Source organism: Bos taurus, chromosome 9, assembly GCF_002263795.3.
Source record: "Bos taurus isolate L1 Dominette 01449 registration number 42190680 breed Hereford chromosome 9, ARS-UCD2.0, whole genome shotgun sequence".
In the NCBI taxonomy this organism is placed as follows: Eukaryota; Metazoa; Chordata; class Mammalia; order Artiodactyla; family Bovidae; genus Bos; species Bos taurus.
The window spans coordinates 8,217,590-8,234,875 of NC_037336.1; the positions used below are offsets into that span (position 1 = coordinate 8,217,590).

At 40.0% G+C, this 17,286-nt stretch overlaps 1 protein-coding gene across 2 annotated transcripts in view; it reads left to right on the forward strand.

Moving 5' to 3' along the window:
* Positions 1 to 17,286, forward strand: part of ADGRB3 (adhesion G protein-coupled receptor B3) — an 886,492-nt gene that overhangs the window by 856,859 nt on the left and 12,347 nt on the right. For both annotated transcript variants that reach the window (XM_024996868.2, XM_024996869.2), the window contains 2 exons: positions 251 to 894; positions 11,862 to 11,897. In XM_024996868.2, coding sequence (XP_024852636.1) covers positions 251 to 894; positions 11,862 to 11,897 — 680 coding nt within the window. The remainder of the gene's footprint in view (positions 1 to 250; positions 895 to 11,861; positions 11,898 to 17,286) is intronic.

Below are 17,286 nucleotides of genomic sequence, written 5' to 3' on the forward strand. Positions count from 1 at the left end.
GCAAATCTTTTTATCAGTTTTCAGATATGCTTTAGCCACCTGAGATCTATCATATCAGAATCAGAGCATATCAGAATCAATATAGAAAGATTCAGTTATCTGGACCAGGTACAAAAAATAGAAATGTAATTTTTGATAATTTTTATTTTATTAAGGAAAATGTTTAGTAAAACGAGGAACAACAGAATATAGTAATAAACGATAAGCATGCATTAACTTTCTTTTATTGCTTTTATGTTCTGATTCACAGTTCTTCATAAGGATATTGGTCCCTGCCGAGCAGCAACAATAACAGGCACCCTTTCCAGGATTTCTCTGAATGATGATGAAGAAGAAAAAGGAACAAACACTGAAGCACTTAGCTATTCAACATTGCCTGGAAACGTCATTTCCAAAGTCATTATTCAGCAGCCCACAGGTCTACACATGCCCATGGGTATGAATGAGCTAGGCAATCAATGTTTGAAAAAAGAGAACAGTGAATTGCGGAGAACTGTGTACTTATGTACGGATGATAATTTGAGAGGGGCGGATATGGACATCGTCCATCCTCAAGAGAGAATGATGGAGAGTGACTATATTGTGATGCCCAGAAGTTCTGTAAATACCCAGCCATCAATGAAAGAAGAAAGCAAAATGAATATCGGCATGGAAACCCTGCCCCACGAAAGGTTATTGCACTACAAAGTGAATCCTGAATTCAACATGAATCCTCCTGTCATGGACCAGTTCAATATGAACTTAGAGCAACATCTCGCACCCCAGGAACATATGCAGAATTTGCCCTTTGAGCCTCGCACAGCTGTGAAGAACTTCATGGCCTCTGAGTTGGATGAAAATGCAGGATTATCAAGAAGTGAAACTGGATCAACGATATCGATGAGTTCTTTAGAAGTAAGCAATGGACCAAGTCTTCCCTTAATATTTGAAAGACAGATAGGCTGATAGACAGTCTGACTGATAGATTCATAGACTGATAGATAAATAAGTGGACAGATCAATAAATAGATTGATAGAGCAATAGAGAGACTGGTAGATAGACTGACTGATAGATGAGAGATATAGATAGCTAGATAAACTGAGTCACGGGGCACTGCACTGGGGAGAAGTGCAGCACCCTTAGCTTTAGCTTTTGCGTGTTTATATTGCTATGTTGGGATTAAAATTCTGTGTTTTTCCAGTAGAGCATCAGAATCCCCTTTCTCAAGACTATATTTTTTTAAAGAAACCCTCTTTATTTTAAAAAGATACTTATATGTAATAATTTTGTCATAATGGGAACCAATAAGAGCATTCCTGAACAAACAGAAGATCCTCCTGACGTTTCTCAGGTACCAGAGGTTTTTGATGGTTAAAGTAGTTTCTGGATGACATTGAAGACTTTAACCAAGGTCTGGACTTTTTGTTTGAGGGCAGCTCTTGAAATAACAAAATTGAAATGTCTCAATGAGGTCTACCATTACACTGATTATTATAAACGTATGATTACCATAGATTGATATCTTTCAGAATAAGTATATTGCTTTTAGCTCTTGAAGAATTATGACCACTAAATGTTTTGGTCTTAAATTGTGAACTCTTGGGAGGCATATAAATTAAGCAGGCCAAGAGACAGGACCCTGAGGTCCAACCACATGATTTTTGCAATAAAGCAAGCTCCCCTCAGCTTCTTTCTTACCCACAAAGTGATGCAAAGAGTAGTCAACAGGTATCAATATTGCTCATATTTTATAACAATTAATCAAGTAATATCTAAGTCAAATAAGACAACTCATGTATAATAGTCTTTGATAGACACCCTGTTGCTATTTTGTATGTGACTTTTATATTCTTTACCTTAAAATTTTTCTATAAACCCACTATTGATATGGGCTTCCCTGGTGGCTCAGTGGTAAAGAATACACCTGCAGTGCAGGAGACATAAGTTTATTCCTTGGGTCAGAAAGATCTCCTGGAGAAGGAAATGGCAACCCACTCCTGTATTCTTGCCACGAACAGAGGAGTCTGGTGGGCTGCAGTCCACAGTGTCACAAAGGAGTTGGTTATGACTTAGCAACTAAACAACAACAACATTACTGATATATTGCATATGTTCAGTATACAGTGCAATACATGCCTTATTTTATATGCATTGCCAATTGTTTTAACATAACAGATTATCTCACAATACGTTATAATTGGTTGCCTGCTCTTTCTATCAGATGTTTGCTGATAATCTTAGGTTCTAGTGTTCAAAAGTGCCCAGAGCAAATTACCCCTCCCTTCTCCCCACAAAGCTGTGCCTTGTACTATGTCAAGATGAAGAGAGATCCTGAAAGTTTATAGTAACTTGTGTGGTATAATTTTGAGGTTCTTCCCAACTGAGTTGAGGGAATTCTAGACCAAAATAGGCATGCAGACAAGATCTAGGATAAATCCCTAAATTCTAAATCAGTGTTAAACAAAAGACAGTTTCTGAGGAAAATCATTCCTTGGAACCATAGGCATAGGGGCAGTGAGTCCAAGTTGAGTCCTGAGTGGCTGGAGCTCCCTCAAGACAAAAACAGGCCATCATTCTGAACTAGCAGAAGGGCTACTGTGTCTGTCTCGAACTTGCACATCCCCGACAGTCGCAGGTCTATGACAATAATGACCACGTAAACACAAACTACATAACATTTATTCAAAGTCAGAAAAGTTTCTCAAAGAATTTCAGTGATTATGAATATAAGAACATAATACCATAAATAATCATAATGACCATATGAGGTTTTTCTACATAGAATGACTCTTTAAAATGTGCTAGAGGGATTAGAATGGAAACATTACAATATTTTGCTTGTTCTAAAAATGTTTTATGTCTAAAAACCTTTCTGGGTTTGATATTGTATAGATTGTGTATGCTTGAACAATAGACTGGATTTCCAAGTGCTGCTTTGTTCCATGGTAATTTTTCCAAATCTCTGTATTAAATATAAGCATCATGTATAAGTATGATTCAGCCAAAAGCTCTGCATTTAAATGACTTAGAAATCACAAGGCTCACATCTTGAAAAGGAAGAAAATTCAGGATTCAGAATGAAAATTCAGTTTTTCATTTTCATTCTTTCAAAGAGTTTAATAGTGAGTAATTGCTTAGGGTGACCATTTTAGGAGGCAGCTGAATATATAGATGTGGGAATGAATAATAAAATTAGCATTTATATAGCATCTTTCATTAGCTGATCATCAAATCACCTTAAAATATGAATTAATTAATCTTCACAACACCTCTGTACAATGCATAAGTTTTTCTAATCCTTGAAGTAAAGTCATTTGTTCAAGGTTACCATGCAAGTGCACAGAGAGTATAGGACCTGAATCTTTCTATCCTCACCAATTTTACACTGACTCAAAGAGACAGTCATGTGCCTGAATGTTAACATGAGAATCACTTTATAAAGTTCATTTAACCCAGGTCAGACACTTGGTCATATGGAATAATGACATGGAATGGATGAAGCGTAGATGTGTACAGCTAGCCAAGTTTGGGAGCAGGACTATGGCCGTGAAGGTCCAGTCTGGTGTGACTTCCTCTGTGGGCAGAGTGAGTGGTTAACTGCCACAATGTCTGTAGCCAACCATCAGGGAAGATGATATTCTGACACTAGAGGAGAAGCGGAAAGATGCCTAGAGCATCAACATGGAGCGTGGGGAGCAGCAGTAGCCAGGAGGTGTCTTGAGACCTTGACAAGTCTGACCTGAGCAAGACCTGATATCTTGAGCATAGGAAGACAGAAGGGAGCGGCCCTCTGGCTGACATGAGGCCCTGGCGCAGTCTGAGTCTTCCTGGAGTGAGAAAGGAGGGCCCAGCCGCAGGGGCCTCTTGCCCAGGAAGCTGGGGCAGCAGAGGACAGCCAGATGCCACCAGAGCTTCTCAAGGGTGTCATGAAAAGATGTTCACAGTGATTCAGAAAGTCGCCTCCAGAGGAGTGGGTGTTCGCAATTTGCCGAGGTGGGAAGTGGTGGGGGGAAGAAAGAAGAGGGTGGAAGCTGCCAGTGCTGCACAGAATACAGTGTTGCTGAGGAAAAGTGCAGGCGAGGAACAGCAAGAGGCAAAGGAGAGAAAACAAAGCCAAAGAGTGGGTGGAAGTGTTTATTCAAGTAAGCAGGAGGCACCAAAGCGAGAGGGTGGCTCCCCAACCCCAAGACTGTGCCCGCAGAACAGGCTCCGACCTCCGGGGGAGCCTGTGCAGCTAACCCCCGATTATTCCGAGTAGAAAGTTTCATAAATGCATCAAGTTGTGTTTTTTCGTTCTCTTTTGTTTTTGGCATAAAAGTACATCCAACTTCTCTCCCCTCTTAATACTCTCTGGTTTCTTTCTTTCACGAAATATGTTAGCTGCCATTTTCCAAACTGTATCCATTCCCAGAACGGACTTGTTAAGCAAGTCTGAAAATTTTTAGATTTCCACAATTATGGATTCATTGCAATATGCCCATGGTAGAATTTCTCATGATGGCTTCAGGCCTGGATATCATCTAGTTGCTTTCCTTAAAGCTAAGAAAGATGAGGTTGTTATTAGGATTTAAGTCCTTTCCTTTCAGTTAAGGAACAAAATGTGTCGAGTGAATGGTGTGTATATAGACAACTACAAGGCCCTGTGAAGCAAGTGAGGGAAAAGGAGGATCTGTGTTCTCAAGCCACTGAGGACTGTGAGATATAGTTTAAACCTTGGGCTGTGGTTCCACTTATTTATTTTTTTTAATTATAGATATATCTGTATAAGAAGATAGGTCAGTATTTGTTGGGACTCATGGCCACACCACTCTTTACTCTGTGTCTGGTAGCTGGTATATCTAAATAGGACATATTTCCTCACTCAAAAGTCTTCTCAACTTGGATGTGGCTCCAAGTCAAGAGACCCCCGTGCCCCTGGGTCTCTTGGGGGTTGATGCAGGCTTCTGGCTAGGTGAGAGGGCTGGCCACGAGGAAACTGTGAGGCTGGAGGCTGGTCAGAACAGGGAAGCCAAGGTGTTTCTCCTCGCTCTGCTTTGGGCAGCACCTGCGTCTTTATCTGCAGTTCTGTGGTGCCTCCAGCCTTGGCTAGATGCCTCAGCCCCCGGGGTCAGGTCGCTGTGCCATCTCCCTTGTCTGTCCCTGTGGGAGGGGAGCACTAGCTTCTTCTCCTGTGAATCCCTGCGTTCCTCTGTGGCCCCTTATGTGGCTTCTCGGCTCCTCCATCACTTGGATTCCTGTGAAACGCTTTGCTCCAGTGTCAGCACTTAAGTGGTTTCTCTTATTCTCCTGACATATCTGGCCTAAGCTTTTCTTGTAACTAAACAGAATTAGATAGTCAATCGCACAATTGCTGTTTTAAACAAAGTTTTGCTGCTCCAGGTTTTCTGAGTATTCAGGTATAAATTTAACCATGTATCTCAAAACACGCTCAGCCAAATCTCTGTCTGTTTCTAAGTGCATAAAAAGGGACAGCATTCTGTGCTAACTTTTTATATGCCAATTTTCCTCTGGACATGAATTCTGGAGATCTCAATATAATGGCTTTGAAAGGTAAAACATTTTAGCTATAATGTCACATCACAGGTGCCTCCCTTATGGCTGCGGTGAACATCAAATTGGATAATGTGTGTGAAAAATCCTTTGAAAATTGTAAAGAGCACTTTAGATGTAAGGTGGTGTGATTATTATTTGATTACCATTATACCTTGAATATTGCTGCAGAAACTTGATTGCTATAATTAAGTCAATATTCAAGATATTAGACAAAGTATTATGGCCATGCTTGGGAACTAGAGACTCCGTCACTAACAGAAACAATTATAGAACTGACCATTGGGCAGAAGCATCTTTTTATTATGTAAACTTTTTTCCCTCATGTAGCTGTGGTGAAAGAAAGCCTTTTCCTTCAGTGTTTTGTTTTTGCTGCTGGGTTAGGGGATTTTGTCTTTTATGCAGGCACACAAAATTAGGCAAGCAAAATTAGCTCTAATAAGTCATCTTTCAAAATGGATGATTCTCAAGTTTCATTTACTCAGATATTTTGAATGGATATGACATCAAAGCTTTCTCACTTGAGTGAGTCCATTGCTCAGTCTGTAATGGAAACTTTTAATGGCAGTCATATTGGCATTTATTAGTCCATGGAATTTATTCCTCACTGTGAATCTTCTAGGATCTTGTCCAGCTTAATCTGCAAAGACACAGACAATGAAGTATTCCCTTTGAGAAATTATTTATCATTCTACAAGACTTCACTGTGCAGAGACACCTCTGTGCACATCCTATTCCCCTGAGTAGCCCCATATTGGTGGGCATTCTCTTACTCAGAGTTCATCCTAAAGAATGTTTCCTTCTATTAGTGATAGGCCTGCATTCCTCTAAATGGTCTTGATCCACTTGGCTGTCAGCTGATCTATTCAAAATGGTTTTCTTTGTGTATATAGTCCACCTGCTTATACAAATTCTCCTGGAGTCTTCCTGAGAAAAATAAAACCAGAAAAACAAGTCACATTGTTTTGAATTTGTTTGGCTTCCATAGTGTAGCTCCTTCAATCTTTCAGCTAATTTTGTGAATGTCTACTACTGTGCCAGGCTAGGCTAAGGTGCTTGAGATATAAAAGTGGTCAAAACAGATGTGGATCCTGCCCCTTTGGTGAATAAACCCTAAGGAAGAGATAGAAGGTGAACTGTTAACAAATGAATAATCTGAAAGTGTGCTGTGCTGGGCAATAACCGTGGAATGTGTGAGAGAGGCTTCTTTAGATGAGGAGAACTGAGAAGACTTCCAAACCTCCATTGAAAAGTGAAGTTAAGAAGGAACATGGTTTGTGAGGTGCTAAGGGATCAGGTGATGTTTCAAGAAAAAGAAACTGCAAGTGAAGAGGCTCTGAGGTAGGAAAGAGCTTGGAATGTTCTCATAGGGTTAAGTTCAGTTCAGTCGCTCAGTCGTGTCTGACTCTTTGCGACCCCATGAATCGCAGCACACCAGGCCTCCCTGTCCATCACCAACTCCCGGAGTTCACTCAGACTCACGTCCATCGAGTCAGTGATGCCATCTCATCCTCTGTCGTCCCCTTCTCTGCCTGCCCCCAATCCCTCCCAGCATCAGAGTCTTTTCCAATGAGTCAACTCTTCGCATGAGGTGGCCAAAGTACTGGAGTTTCAGCTTCAGCATAATTCCCTCCAAAGAAATCCCATAGGGTTAGAAGACTTGTGAAGTGAGGGGCAAGCTTCTTATAGAGTTGGAGTAGGAAGAAGAGACGAGACTTTTTAGAGCCTTGTAAAAGAAGAGAAGCAAATGAGACAGATAAGCATTTCTCATGGTCATTTCTCCATCCGTTCATCTATCACTTTGATAGTGTGGAAGAGAGGATTAGGATCCAGTGGCAATGGGAGAAGGTGTAGAACAGAAAATTGGAGGACAGTTAGGAGACCACTGAGGTCATCCAGATGAGAGATAAGGATGCCTTTGACTATGGAGGAGAAGCAGAGGTGGAGAAGATTGGGCAGATCAAGATGTGTTTTGTGTTCACATGATGAACAGATGGCACTGCTGGCGGATGAACAGTGATGCCAAAGAGCGTCACTCGACGAACTAGATACGCAACATTTCCTGTGATGGGAAGACCTGGGAATAAGGTGTTTGCAACTTAAGAGATGGTATTTAAAACCATGGGAGTGGATGAGTTCATCCAAAAGAGAATATGTGAAAAAAAGACAACTATGCAACTCAACATTTAAAAGCAGGGTGATGAGAAAGAGCCAGCGATGGAGACTTGGCTGAGCTGCAGTACATAAGAGGGAGGAAAAGAAAATAAATGGAAAAGCTGAGACAAATGAGTGCTTTAATGAGGAAGTGATTAACTCTCAAAAGCTTCTGAGAGTCCAGTAAGATGAGAGAAAAATAACCTTGGAAATTGACCAGATGGATCTCTTCTGAGACCTCAATAAGAAGAATGTTAATGGAATATTGAGGACAGAATACAAGTTGGGATGAGTTCTAAGTGGGAAATTAAGAAAAGGAAAGAGCATAGAAGAAACATCATCTACTATGGCAAAAAGGATAAATTATATCAAGTTATTTGGGAACTTGGGGCCATAGAGAGAGGGATATTTTTATCTTCATAAAATATGTTGGCACCATCCTGACTTTTCAGTCTCTGGGTCGGGAAGATTCCCTGGAGTAAGAAATAGGAACCTACTCCAGTGTTCTTGCCTGGAAAATCCCATGGACAGAAGAGTTTGGCAGGCTACAGGCCATCTGGTTGCAAAGAATCAAGACATGACTGAGTATGCATGCAGCCACATCCTGACTTATTTTAAATTATATGTAGCATTTCTTCAATTATCAACTTATCAGAAAAGTTGTTTTGACTTGATCACTTTTCTTTATTGATTCTCATCTTTTAAACGTGTAGCGGTTATTTCTAACCACTTTCCTACCTTATAGTAGCACTCAGAGAGCTCAGAGGTATGTTTGAATAAGCATGTAAGGCAGTCACAGTTTCCACAGACTTCAGTGCTTTGAAAGATTCTTCCACACACTGCAAAACAGACTGAGAGATGGTGAGTGTTATCATGAGGAAGTGAAGAACAGAAGTTAACATTGTGGTCCTTCCATTCCATCACAGATTTTCCAATGCAAATACTTCCTTAGGATAAAATTGATTTTGCAGCGGGAGACCCATTGTGGAGTGAAGTCTGCCACTGTGTTGTTGCATCTTGGCTCATAAACTAGCCCATGTTAGAATCACTTTATCACTTTTTTCTCTTTTAAAATATAATTGACATGTAGCAGTTCATATGCTTGATTCTGCTTCAGGCTTGCAAAGCATTTCAGGCTCCTGCTGTCATCCTGGGGTTGACTGGATCCTACAATGTTATTCTTGCTGAGTTCCAGGTAAAGTCAGCAAACTATCACATGAATCTTGGTTATGAACCATCTTGGCTGTGAACCTTGCACCATGGGATAGTCACTGGGCAACAGTGGAGGAAAAAACACAGGATTTTGCGGTCAGAGAGCTGAGTGGGAATCCTAGCTCACACGATTACTACCCTGGTGAAGCAGGCGGGTTATTTGAACTCCTCCGGTCCTCAGTTTTCCTCATTCATAAACCCGGAAAATGCATAATTCTTTCCTAACCAACCTACAGGCCAGCTAGCATGTTCTAATGTGAAAGCACTTTATAAAAGGTTGAAACACATGGTCAGTATTACACATATTTTATTACCCTTGGACTCTAAAAATCTGCCATATTTTTTCAACTCTTTAATTTCAAGTCTTCACTGCTGGATTTTCCAGCCTACCTACCCCCGTCCACCCAACTATCTTTTGAGAAGTCTGCTTCATGTGCTCATTTCTTAGCCTAATCCCTTACATTATAATGTGATATTAATGAAATGAAACAGAGAGAAACTTATTTATGGGCGTATATCCATTTTATTTTCCATATTTCACAGCCACATAACCGGCACCTGCTCTCGCAGGGACAACCCCTCTCTGCTGCTCCTCTGGGTTCCCATCTTGGGATGGTTCCCATCTTGGGCCTGAAATCTAAGGTCTACAGCAATATGTATCCATCCGCATTTCCGGTTCTTAGGCAACACATCGTTGCATTCAGAAACAAGAGAGCAGCATATGGCTGTTAGGATCTTTGCAACAGAGAAGCCCTCAGCCCATGCAGTGGACAGGCCTCTTTGCTGGATAACTGAACCTTTTCCATCAGGTCTCACTATTTAATTTTCAAATGAAACCCAAAGCGCGTGACTAATGTTCTGTAGTAATTGCTTAACACTAAGTGTTTCCATGCTTGAATTTTGCTGTATTAGTAAAGAAATTTGCTTAATGTACAGTTGCAAAAGTGTCCTGGTGAGTCACAGTGCCGAGAAGGCAAAGCGCCCAAGAACAGGAGGGATGCCCTGACCTTTGGTCTAACATCTCAGAGCAAAGCAGGATGCAGGGCGCTGAGGCCTGGCTCATACATCATGGGCAGCTGATAACAGCGGCAGGGGGTGGCCAAGGAAGCCTGGGTTACACGGCTTTCCCCACACACCTCTCCTTCCAGGATGCCCCCAGAACTGGGACATGAAGCAGAGTGGGGTCAGCAGGGTGACTTTCCTTTAAATAAAGCAGTTCCTTCTCTGCCTCTCTTTGACCGTACTGAAGGATTTGATTCTCAAGTCTTAAGCAGCTCCACCAAAATCAAATTATTTCAGAACTTGTAAACCTTTTTTTTTTTTTTTTAAACATAATCTTTCTTTGGGTGTATCACCTTCTGTTTACTGCAACATGCTTTGGAAAGTTGGTTAGGGAAGGTTCAGGGTCTATAGGGACAATTTTAACTCTGGCTGCAGAAATTTAGTCGTATTTTCCAATGAACTGCATTAGTTCCTTTCTTTCTCTCCTAATATTCAACAGTTACAAGAATCTCTCCATTATCTTGGACATGACTCCCTCAGGTTATTGAACTTCACACTATAGCTATTTGGATAGGAAAAGAGGAAAGGAAAAAAAAAAAAAACAGAAGAAGTTTTATATATCTTCCCTACTGCCTGTATAGTTCATCTTTTTAATATTTATTAATTTCCTCTGTTTTTCATTCCTACTTTCTCAAACAAACAAACAAAAAAAAGCCTGTATTGGAAACTTTTGAACACCAATAATTTGGTAGACATTGTCTATATTTATCAGATAGCTCCTTCTATACCTAATAATTCTACGAATTCAGTGAATGATTTAGAGAAGATGTTAAGAATACCTGCCCTATACTAATATTAAATAATCACATTAATTTCATTTTAACCGTTTCCTGATTTTATCAAGACATTTATCTGTAACTAGATTCAGGAAGTGTTTAACAGATTCTGAGGCTGCTGCTGCTGCTAAGTCACTTCAGTCATGTCCGACTCTGTGCGACCCCATAGACACAACCCACCAGGCTCCCCTGTCCCTGGGATTCTCCAGGCAAGAACACCGGAGTGGGTTGCAATTTCCTTCTCCAATGCATGAAAGTGAAAAGTGAAAATGAAGTCGCTCAGTTGTGTCTAACTCTTAGCGACCCCATGGACTGCAGCCTACCAGGCTCCTCCGTCCATGGGACTCTCCAGGCAAGAGTACTGGAGTGGGGTGCCACTGCCTTCTCCGGATTCTGAGGCATAGTGAGGTATTTATGTCTACATCTGTGTTCTACTGGGGTGCAGACTGTTACTTGTTTTATTGCGCTGTGCTTAGTCGCTCAGTTGTGTACAGCTCTTTGCAACCCCATGGACTGCATCCTGTCAGGCTCCTCTGTCTGTGGGAAATCTGCAGGCAAGAAAAATAAGAGCAAATACTTTCATGCCTAGCTCTGAGAAAGATTGTGCTGTCAAGGAAGATTACCAAGCACGGAGAAATTTGTGGATGAGACCCATAGAGAATTTTGGCATGTAGACAGAAGGTTAGGTAGAATTTGGTAGAAATGAAGGTTGAGGGGGTGATGGCTGGAAAGTGTTGAGATGACTGGATGCCTTTCCTCCACAGCTTTGAATCCTTTGTGTCTGTAAAGTAGGTTTGCTGTAGCAGGCCTAAAGTCTCCTTCAAGATTGAACTTTTTAAGTGAATTTCCCCTTAAAAATTTCTCTGTATTGAAAAAAAAAAAATAGACTGGAGGCCAAGATAAGGAATATATTATAAATTTATATTCTCCAATTTTAAAGGAAATCCAAAGTGAAAATGGAATAATGTGGATGGCATAGTTTGAGATCATAAAAATGTTGAGATTCTTTTGTGAAGGAAGTGTTTATATCACAAAGAAACAGGATTATCTTATTGAAAATAATCATTTTTATTTTAATACTAAATATAACTTTTTTGGTTTTTCTCTTTTTAAAAAATATCTAACAGAGAAGAAAATCACGATATTCAGACCTTGACTTTGAGGTAAGTGTCTAAGAATTATTTTTGTTTTAACTTTAATTATTTGAATTTGGAATTGGTGTATAATTACTTAAGCATATTACTCTGTGCAGCTATGTAAGAGTTCTACGTTTTTTAATTAAAACGAGAAGTCATGTTTTTCATTAAAATCCATAATGTATAACTAGTTTTAGAGAAAAAATGTAAGTTCTGATTGCTTTAAATGTGTGCTGAGTCTGAGATATTACATACAATTAAAGATTCCATTTCATAATGCTAAGACATGTGGGCTATTTATGGTGAGAGTTGAATCTGGTCAATTTGTTTAAATCCCTCAGTTTGTTGGGAAGTAGGAATTTTGGTTTCTTGATATTCTACATATTTTTCATATTTAAAATGGTCATGTTTGTTCTACTTCAGTGATGATGTGAAGAGCACCGGTGAGGGGTCTTTGGCTGGGTAGCTAGGTTTCCTTGGGACTGACTTGCCAGACTCAGGCTCCTTGTGGTACATTCCAGACTCGTTTTTCCAATAGCAAGTGTTGTTTCAACATGCTCCTCTGTTTGGTAAATGCTTTTTCACAGATATAAACAAGATGAAGATGTTCATTTTCCGATTTGCATTGAATTTATATTGATGCTGTAATATTGATGCTAGAAATTACTGAAATCATACCATTTGAGCAGCTTGTGCTAAGCACAAAATTAATGATGTTTGAGCATCACATAAAATGCACTTATGCATCTTGATAATTGGATATGATTCATAGCCTGCTGACATAATTGGATATAAAGCATTATCAATTTTTCCAGCATATTTGTACTGTTGTGATGCCTACATAGAACTTAATACTCTTAGCTGATATCCTAAAATTTTAGAAGCCTCCCAGAACATGGAAATTCATAATTCCATCATTTCATTTACGTAGATGAATATTGTAACCCAGCAATGCATATCAAGTGTCAAAAGGGAGACAGAAGTTTCTGTTTACAACAGTGGTGAGCAAGCCCAGAGTTTACCTTGAATAGAGTCTAAGGAGAATTAGATTTTTTAAAGACATATTTTAGTAGAATTTGTACAAGATACAAAATAGTGATGATGAGTCTGACCTCAATGATGATATGGCACATTTTAGTAATGATGTGGCTCAATTGCATCAATATTAAACTGGCACAGGACAGATATTTCATTATAGCCTAAATTTTAAGATATAAGTATCAAGACTGTAAATTCAAAGAGAAAATAAGCAAAACTCTTCACTTTTAGATTCTTTAGTACCTTTTAAGGAACAGATATTTTAGGGTTTTTTCCTATTAATTCTTCAGGTAGCCAAAAGAGAGGATCATCCTGTATATGTATATGTTCCTGATATATGTATACGTGTGTATATATTTATACATATATATGTGTGTGTGTGTGTATACACATATTCCTGAAAGCAGTTAGTTATTAGTAGGGGGAAGGGAAGAAGTGAGATTAACCCACTAGGCATCACTGATAAAATACAGTAAAAATCTAGATCTAAAATTAAGCCTCAGTGCAACCAACTAAAGTTATGTAATTGCCAGCACTGAAAAGAAATCTGTGTCCTTTGGAAAATTAGAAAAACTGTTCTTTTTAAAAATTTTCTCTGTGGCAACTGGTAACAGACTCCTTAAGCTGACCTTTCTTCCTGTGCTTTGGATTCCAACATATAACCAGGGTATTATGAAAACATCTGCTGATAACAAAAAGTTGCAACACTGCAACTCTGGATATTTTCTTGTGCTCTTTAATTACTTTGGTTCTTGCATGACTTCTGTTGGTGTCAGGTTTTGCCAGAAAATGTCTTTGATTCATGATTTGAATGGTTTAATACTACTCCCCTTAGTATATGTGCAACTATAATTATATAACAGATGTTTCATGGACTGTGTTCAGAGAAATTGTTGCTGCATTTAAATGATGATGAATTTTAATACAATCTATCTGTTCTCTATGGATAGTCCTTGAGGATGAGTCCAAGTTGTCTCCTCCCTGTTTTAATTCAGGCTGGATAAATTAAACAATGTTGATGTCAAACTTTCTGATAACACCCACCTGAGCCTGCTAGTTTTACCACACAATGGCCAACTCAGACATTTAAACCACTGCCAGACAAACTTGGCCTCCTGGATACCTAAAAGCATCTTCCCTTCAGGTGAAGGCCTCGCTCACTCCCCAGAATCCACACATGATAACAACATTCTCTTAACTCACATATCCAAAAACCCTGTGGGTAAGTGTCGTACATGGGAGGAGCCGTTTCATAGTGCCGATCTCCAAGACAGCATTGAGCAAAGAACATGGCAAGTAAATTGGTCATAAAATTGTGGAATATAGATTCTTACTTTCTAGAAAGTATACAGAAATTACTGTAGTATTGACCCTATGTTTTGTGACCAAACTGTCTATTGAGTTTGTATTCCCAACTCTAAGCAGAGAGGTGGTACAGTGCATACGTAACCCTCCAGTAAGTGTTTGTCGAGTGAGTGATGAAAATTTGAATTTTTAATCTGATCCACTTTAATAAAACATGGTCAAACACTATATCTGATTTGGAGCAGAGAGCAATATAGAAAATGGACCACAGTGGAGGCAACACCTCAAAGATGATAGCCACATTAGACTTCGAAGATACCATGTCATGTATAATTCAAGGAGCTAGTAATGTCAGATAGAAATCCCCAGAGCGGGAAAAGGCATGGAGGTTGCCCTTGCATGTTTAATGAGCAAGGATCACGTCAAAATTCACTGTAACCTGGGTCGTATGGAAGACAAGAACAGACCGAGGAGGTGGTTTATAAACCGTCTAGTGAAGGGCTTGTATACCTTAGGAACAATTTTTACCTAATTCATTGCTAAAAGTCCCTGAGTTTTTTCTGTTGTATTTTGTTTTGTTTACTTTTAATGAGGAATTTTTTTAGTTCTGATTTGGGCTATGGAAAGATGAATGTGGCAGTAATAGGAAGGAGAGATGGTAGTGTGGTGAGGGAGGAAGCTGAAATATAAACTAGGGAGTGACTAGACTAGGAAAGAAGAAACGAGCATCCACCTCCTAGAGGTGTTGGAAAGCGGAAGTGAAGCTGCTCGGTCGTGTACGACTCTTTGTGATTCCATGGACTGTAGCCCACCAGGCTCCTCCATCCACAGGATTTTCCAGGCAAGGGTACTAGAGTGGACTGCCATTTCCTTCTCCAGGGGATCTTCCTGACCTGGGGATCGAACCCGAGTCTCCCACATTGCAGGCAGATGCTTTACCCTCTGAGCCACCAGGGAAGCCCAGGAGGGCAGAGGTGGTAGGCTAAAAGGACACTGAAGAGTCAAGGTCAAAGGGCAAGGAAGCCAAAGAAAGACAGCTCTGCAGGTCTGAGCCTGAGCTTCTGCTAGTACCACAAACAGATCCAGGGAAGCCAAGGAGACATTTAGCTAGGATGAATTGTATTTTAATACTTGGGGGATAAAGGTGCCTCTTATTATGTGAAATTAAAAATATTTGGCAGGTGGTTTAAACTGTCTGTCTTGGATTGAGGACAAAGCTCAAAGAATTCTTAGGAATACAAACTTCCTTCCTGAAACTGTAATATATATTTTTATCATTTCCATGTTAAAAATACATGGAGAGAGGTGTCTTTTGTGTATCTTCTCTTGCAAAAATGTGGGGATAAACCTTGTCACATTCTTCCATGGGAACCATGCAGCCTCTTAAACACACCTTAGAATGTTCCTTTGAAGTTCCTGGTGAGCCCCCACACCCAGTCAATCCACGCTTCTCCCACTTGGCAGAGGGGACAAGGCAGCACAGACCCAGGGTAATTGTGACCTGTCTTGGTGGGCACTTGATTTTATTGGACGATTTGGGGGAACATAGTCAAGTAAGATAAAATATTATTTTATACTAATTTTATATCATTTATGAACACAGCTAAGCTGTGATACAAAAGAAAATATTTATATATTTCTAAATTGAAAGCATGATTTCTTACAAATGTCTTATTCACAAAAGACCCCTTCGTGCTTTGACCCAACCCCTAGCCGTGTGTGCCTTTTGTTATGCAATCAGTATATTTTGGGGGGAAAAGTTTGTGCACTGAAAACTTGGCTATATCCTTCTCTTCTAGCTTACTAAATTTAAACTACTGTTGCAAAATTATTTATCTGTAGCTAGTATACTCTGAGTGACAGCAATTGTCACTCAGATATATTTATATGTATGTATATATATATACACACGTATGCATGTATGTATATATATGTGTGTGTGTATATATATACACACCTCTTTCATTTTTTTGTCTGGTTTCTTTTAAGCCCTGGGTACATATTTATTCAGATAGAAACATATTTGACACTGTAATGCCAGGCATTTCAAGGGTCAACAGATTCTGTCTTATGGGTACACTGGGACTCTGACCAAAGAAAGGTACTTAAATCATCCCCTTCCCACAATATGACTTTGAGAATCAAGTTTAATTCCTGTAGTATGTGTTGTTACCTTCACATGAGTTTTAACACCACTGCAGACTAGTATTCAACAGCCCACGCTGAATTAATGGCAATCCACTCCAGTACTCTTGCCTGGAGAATCCTGTGGACAGAGGAGCCTGGAGAGCAGCTGTCCATGGGGTTGCACAGAGTCAGACACAACTGAAGCGACTTTGCATGCATGCATGCATTGGAGAGGGAAATGGCAACCCACTCCAGTGTTCTTGCCTGGAGAATCCCAGGGACGGGGGAGCCTGGTGGGCGGCCGTCTAGGGGTCACAGAGTCAGACATGACTGAAGCAACTTAGCAGCAGCAGCAAGAGCTGAATTAAAGACTCACATTCAAAGCAGCAAGAAGAAGAAAAATAACCCTAATTTTATACTAATTATATGGACAATGGCAGAAGAGCTCTATAAGGCCAAGCGGTGTCTAATTCCTAACAGCACACGATTTCCCAGCCCCATAGTCTAAAGTTTATAGTTGGGAGATTCTCCAACTTTTTCTAACCACTTCCTTCCATTTCTAAAAAATTAATATATGCAGTGGTAATACCTATCTTATCTGTAATTCAAACTTAAAGAGATTCCAACTCTATAATTCTAGACTCTGAATTTGGAAGAGAAAACCTTCAAACAGAAGGAGAGAAGGCGAGGTTGGTGATGGCCTTCTGTGTCTGTCTACCTATGTGTCTATGACACCTCATTCATTTAATTTATTCCGTACCTGTCTGTGGAGCACCAGCTGAATGCCAAGCACTGTGCTGGGTGTCAGGGATTCAAAGTCACTGCCCACAAGATGTTCAGAGAACAAGATGAGCAGAATAGCCTTCAAGCCAAAATTGCAGTGCTTGCTATGAGACCATTGCAGGGTGATTGATATCCACAGAGTTCATGAGCTCTCAACAGAAGC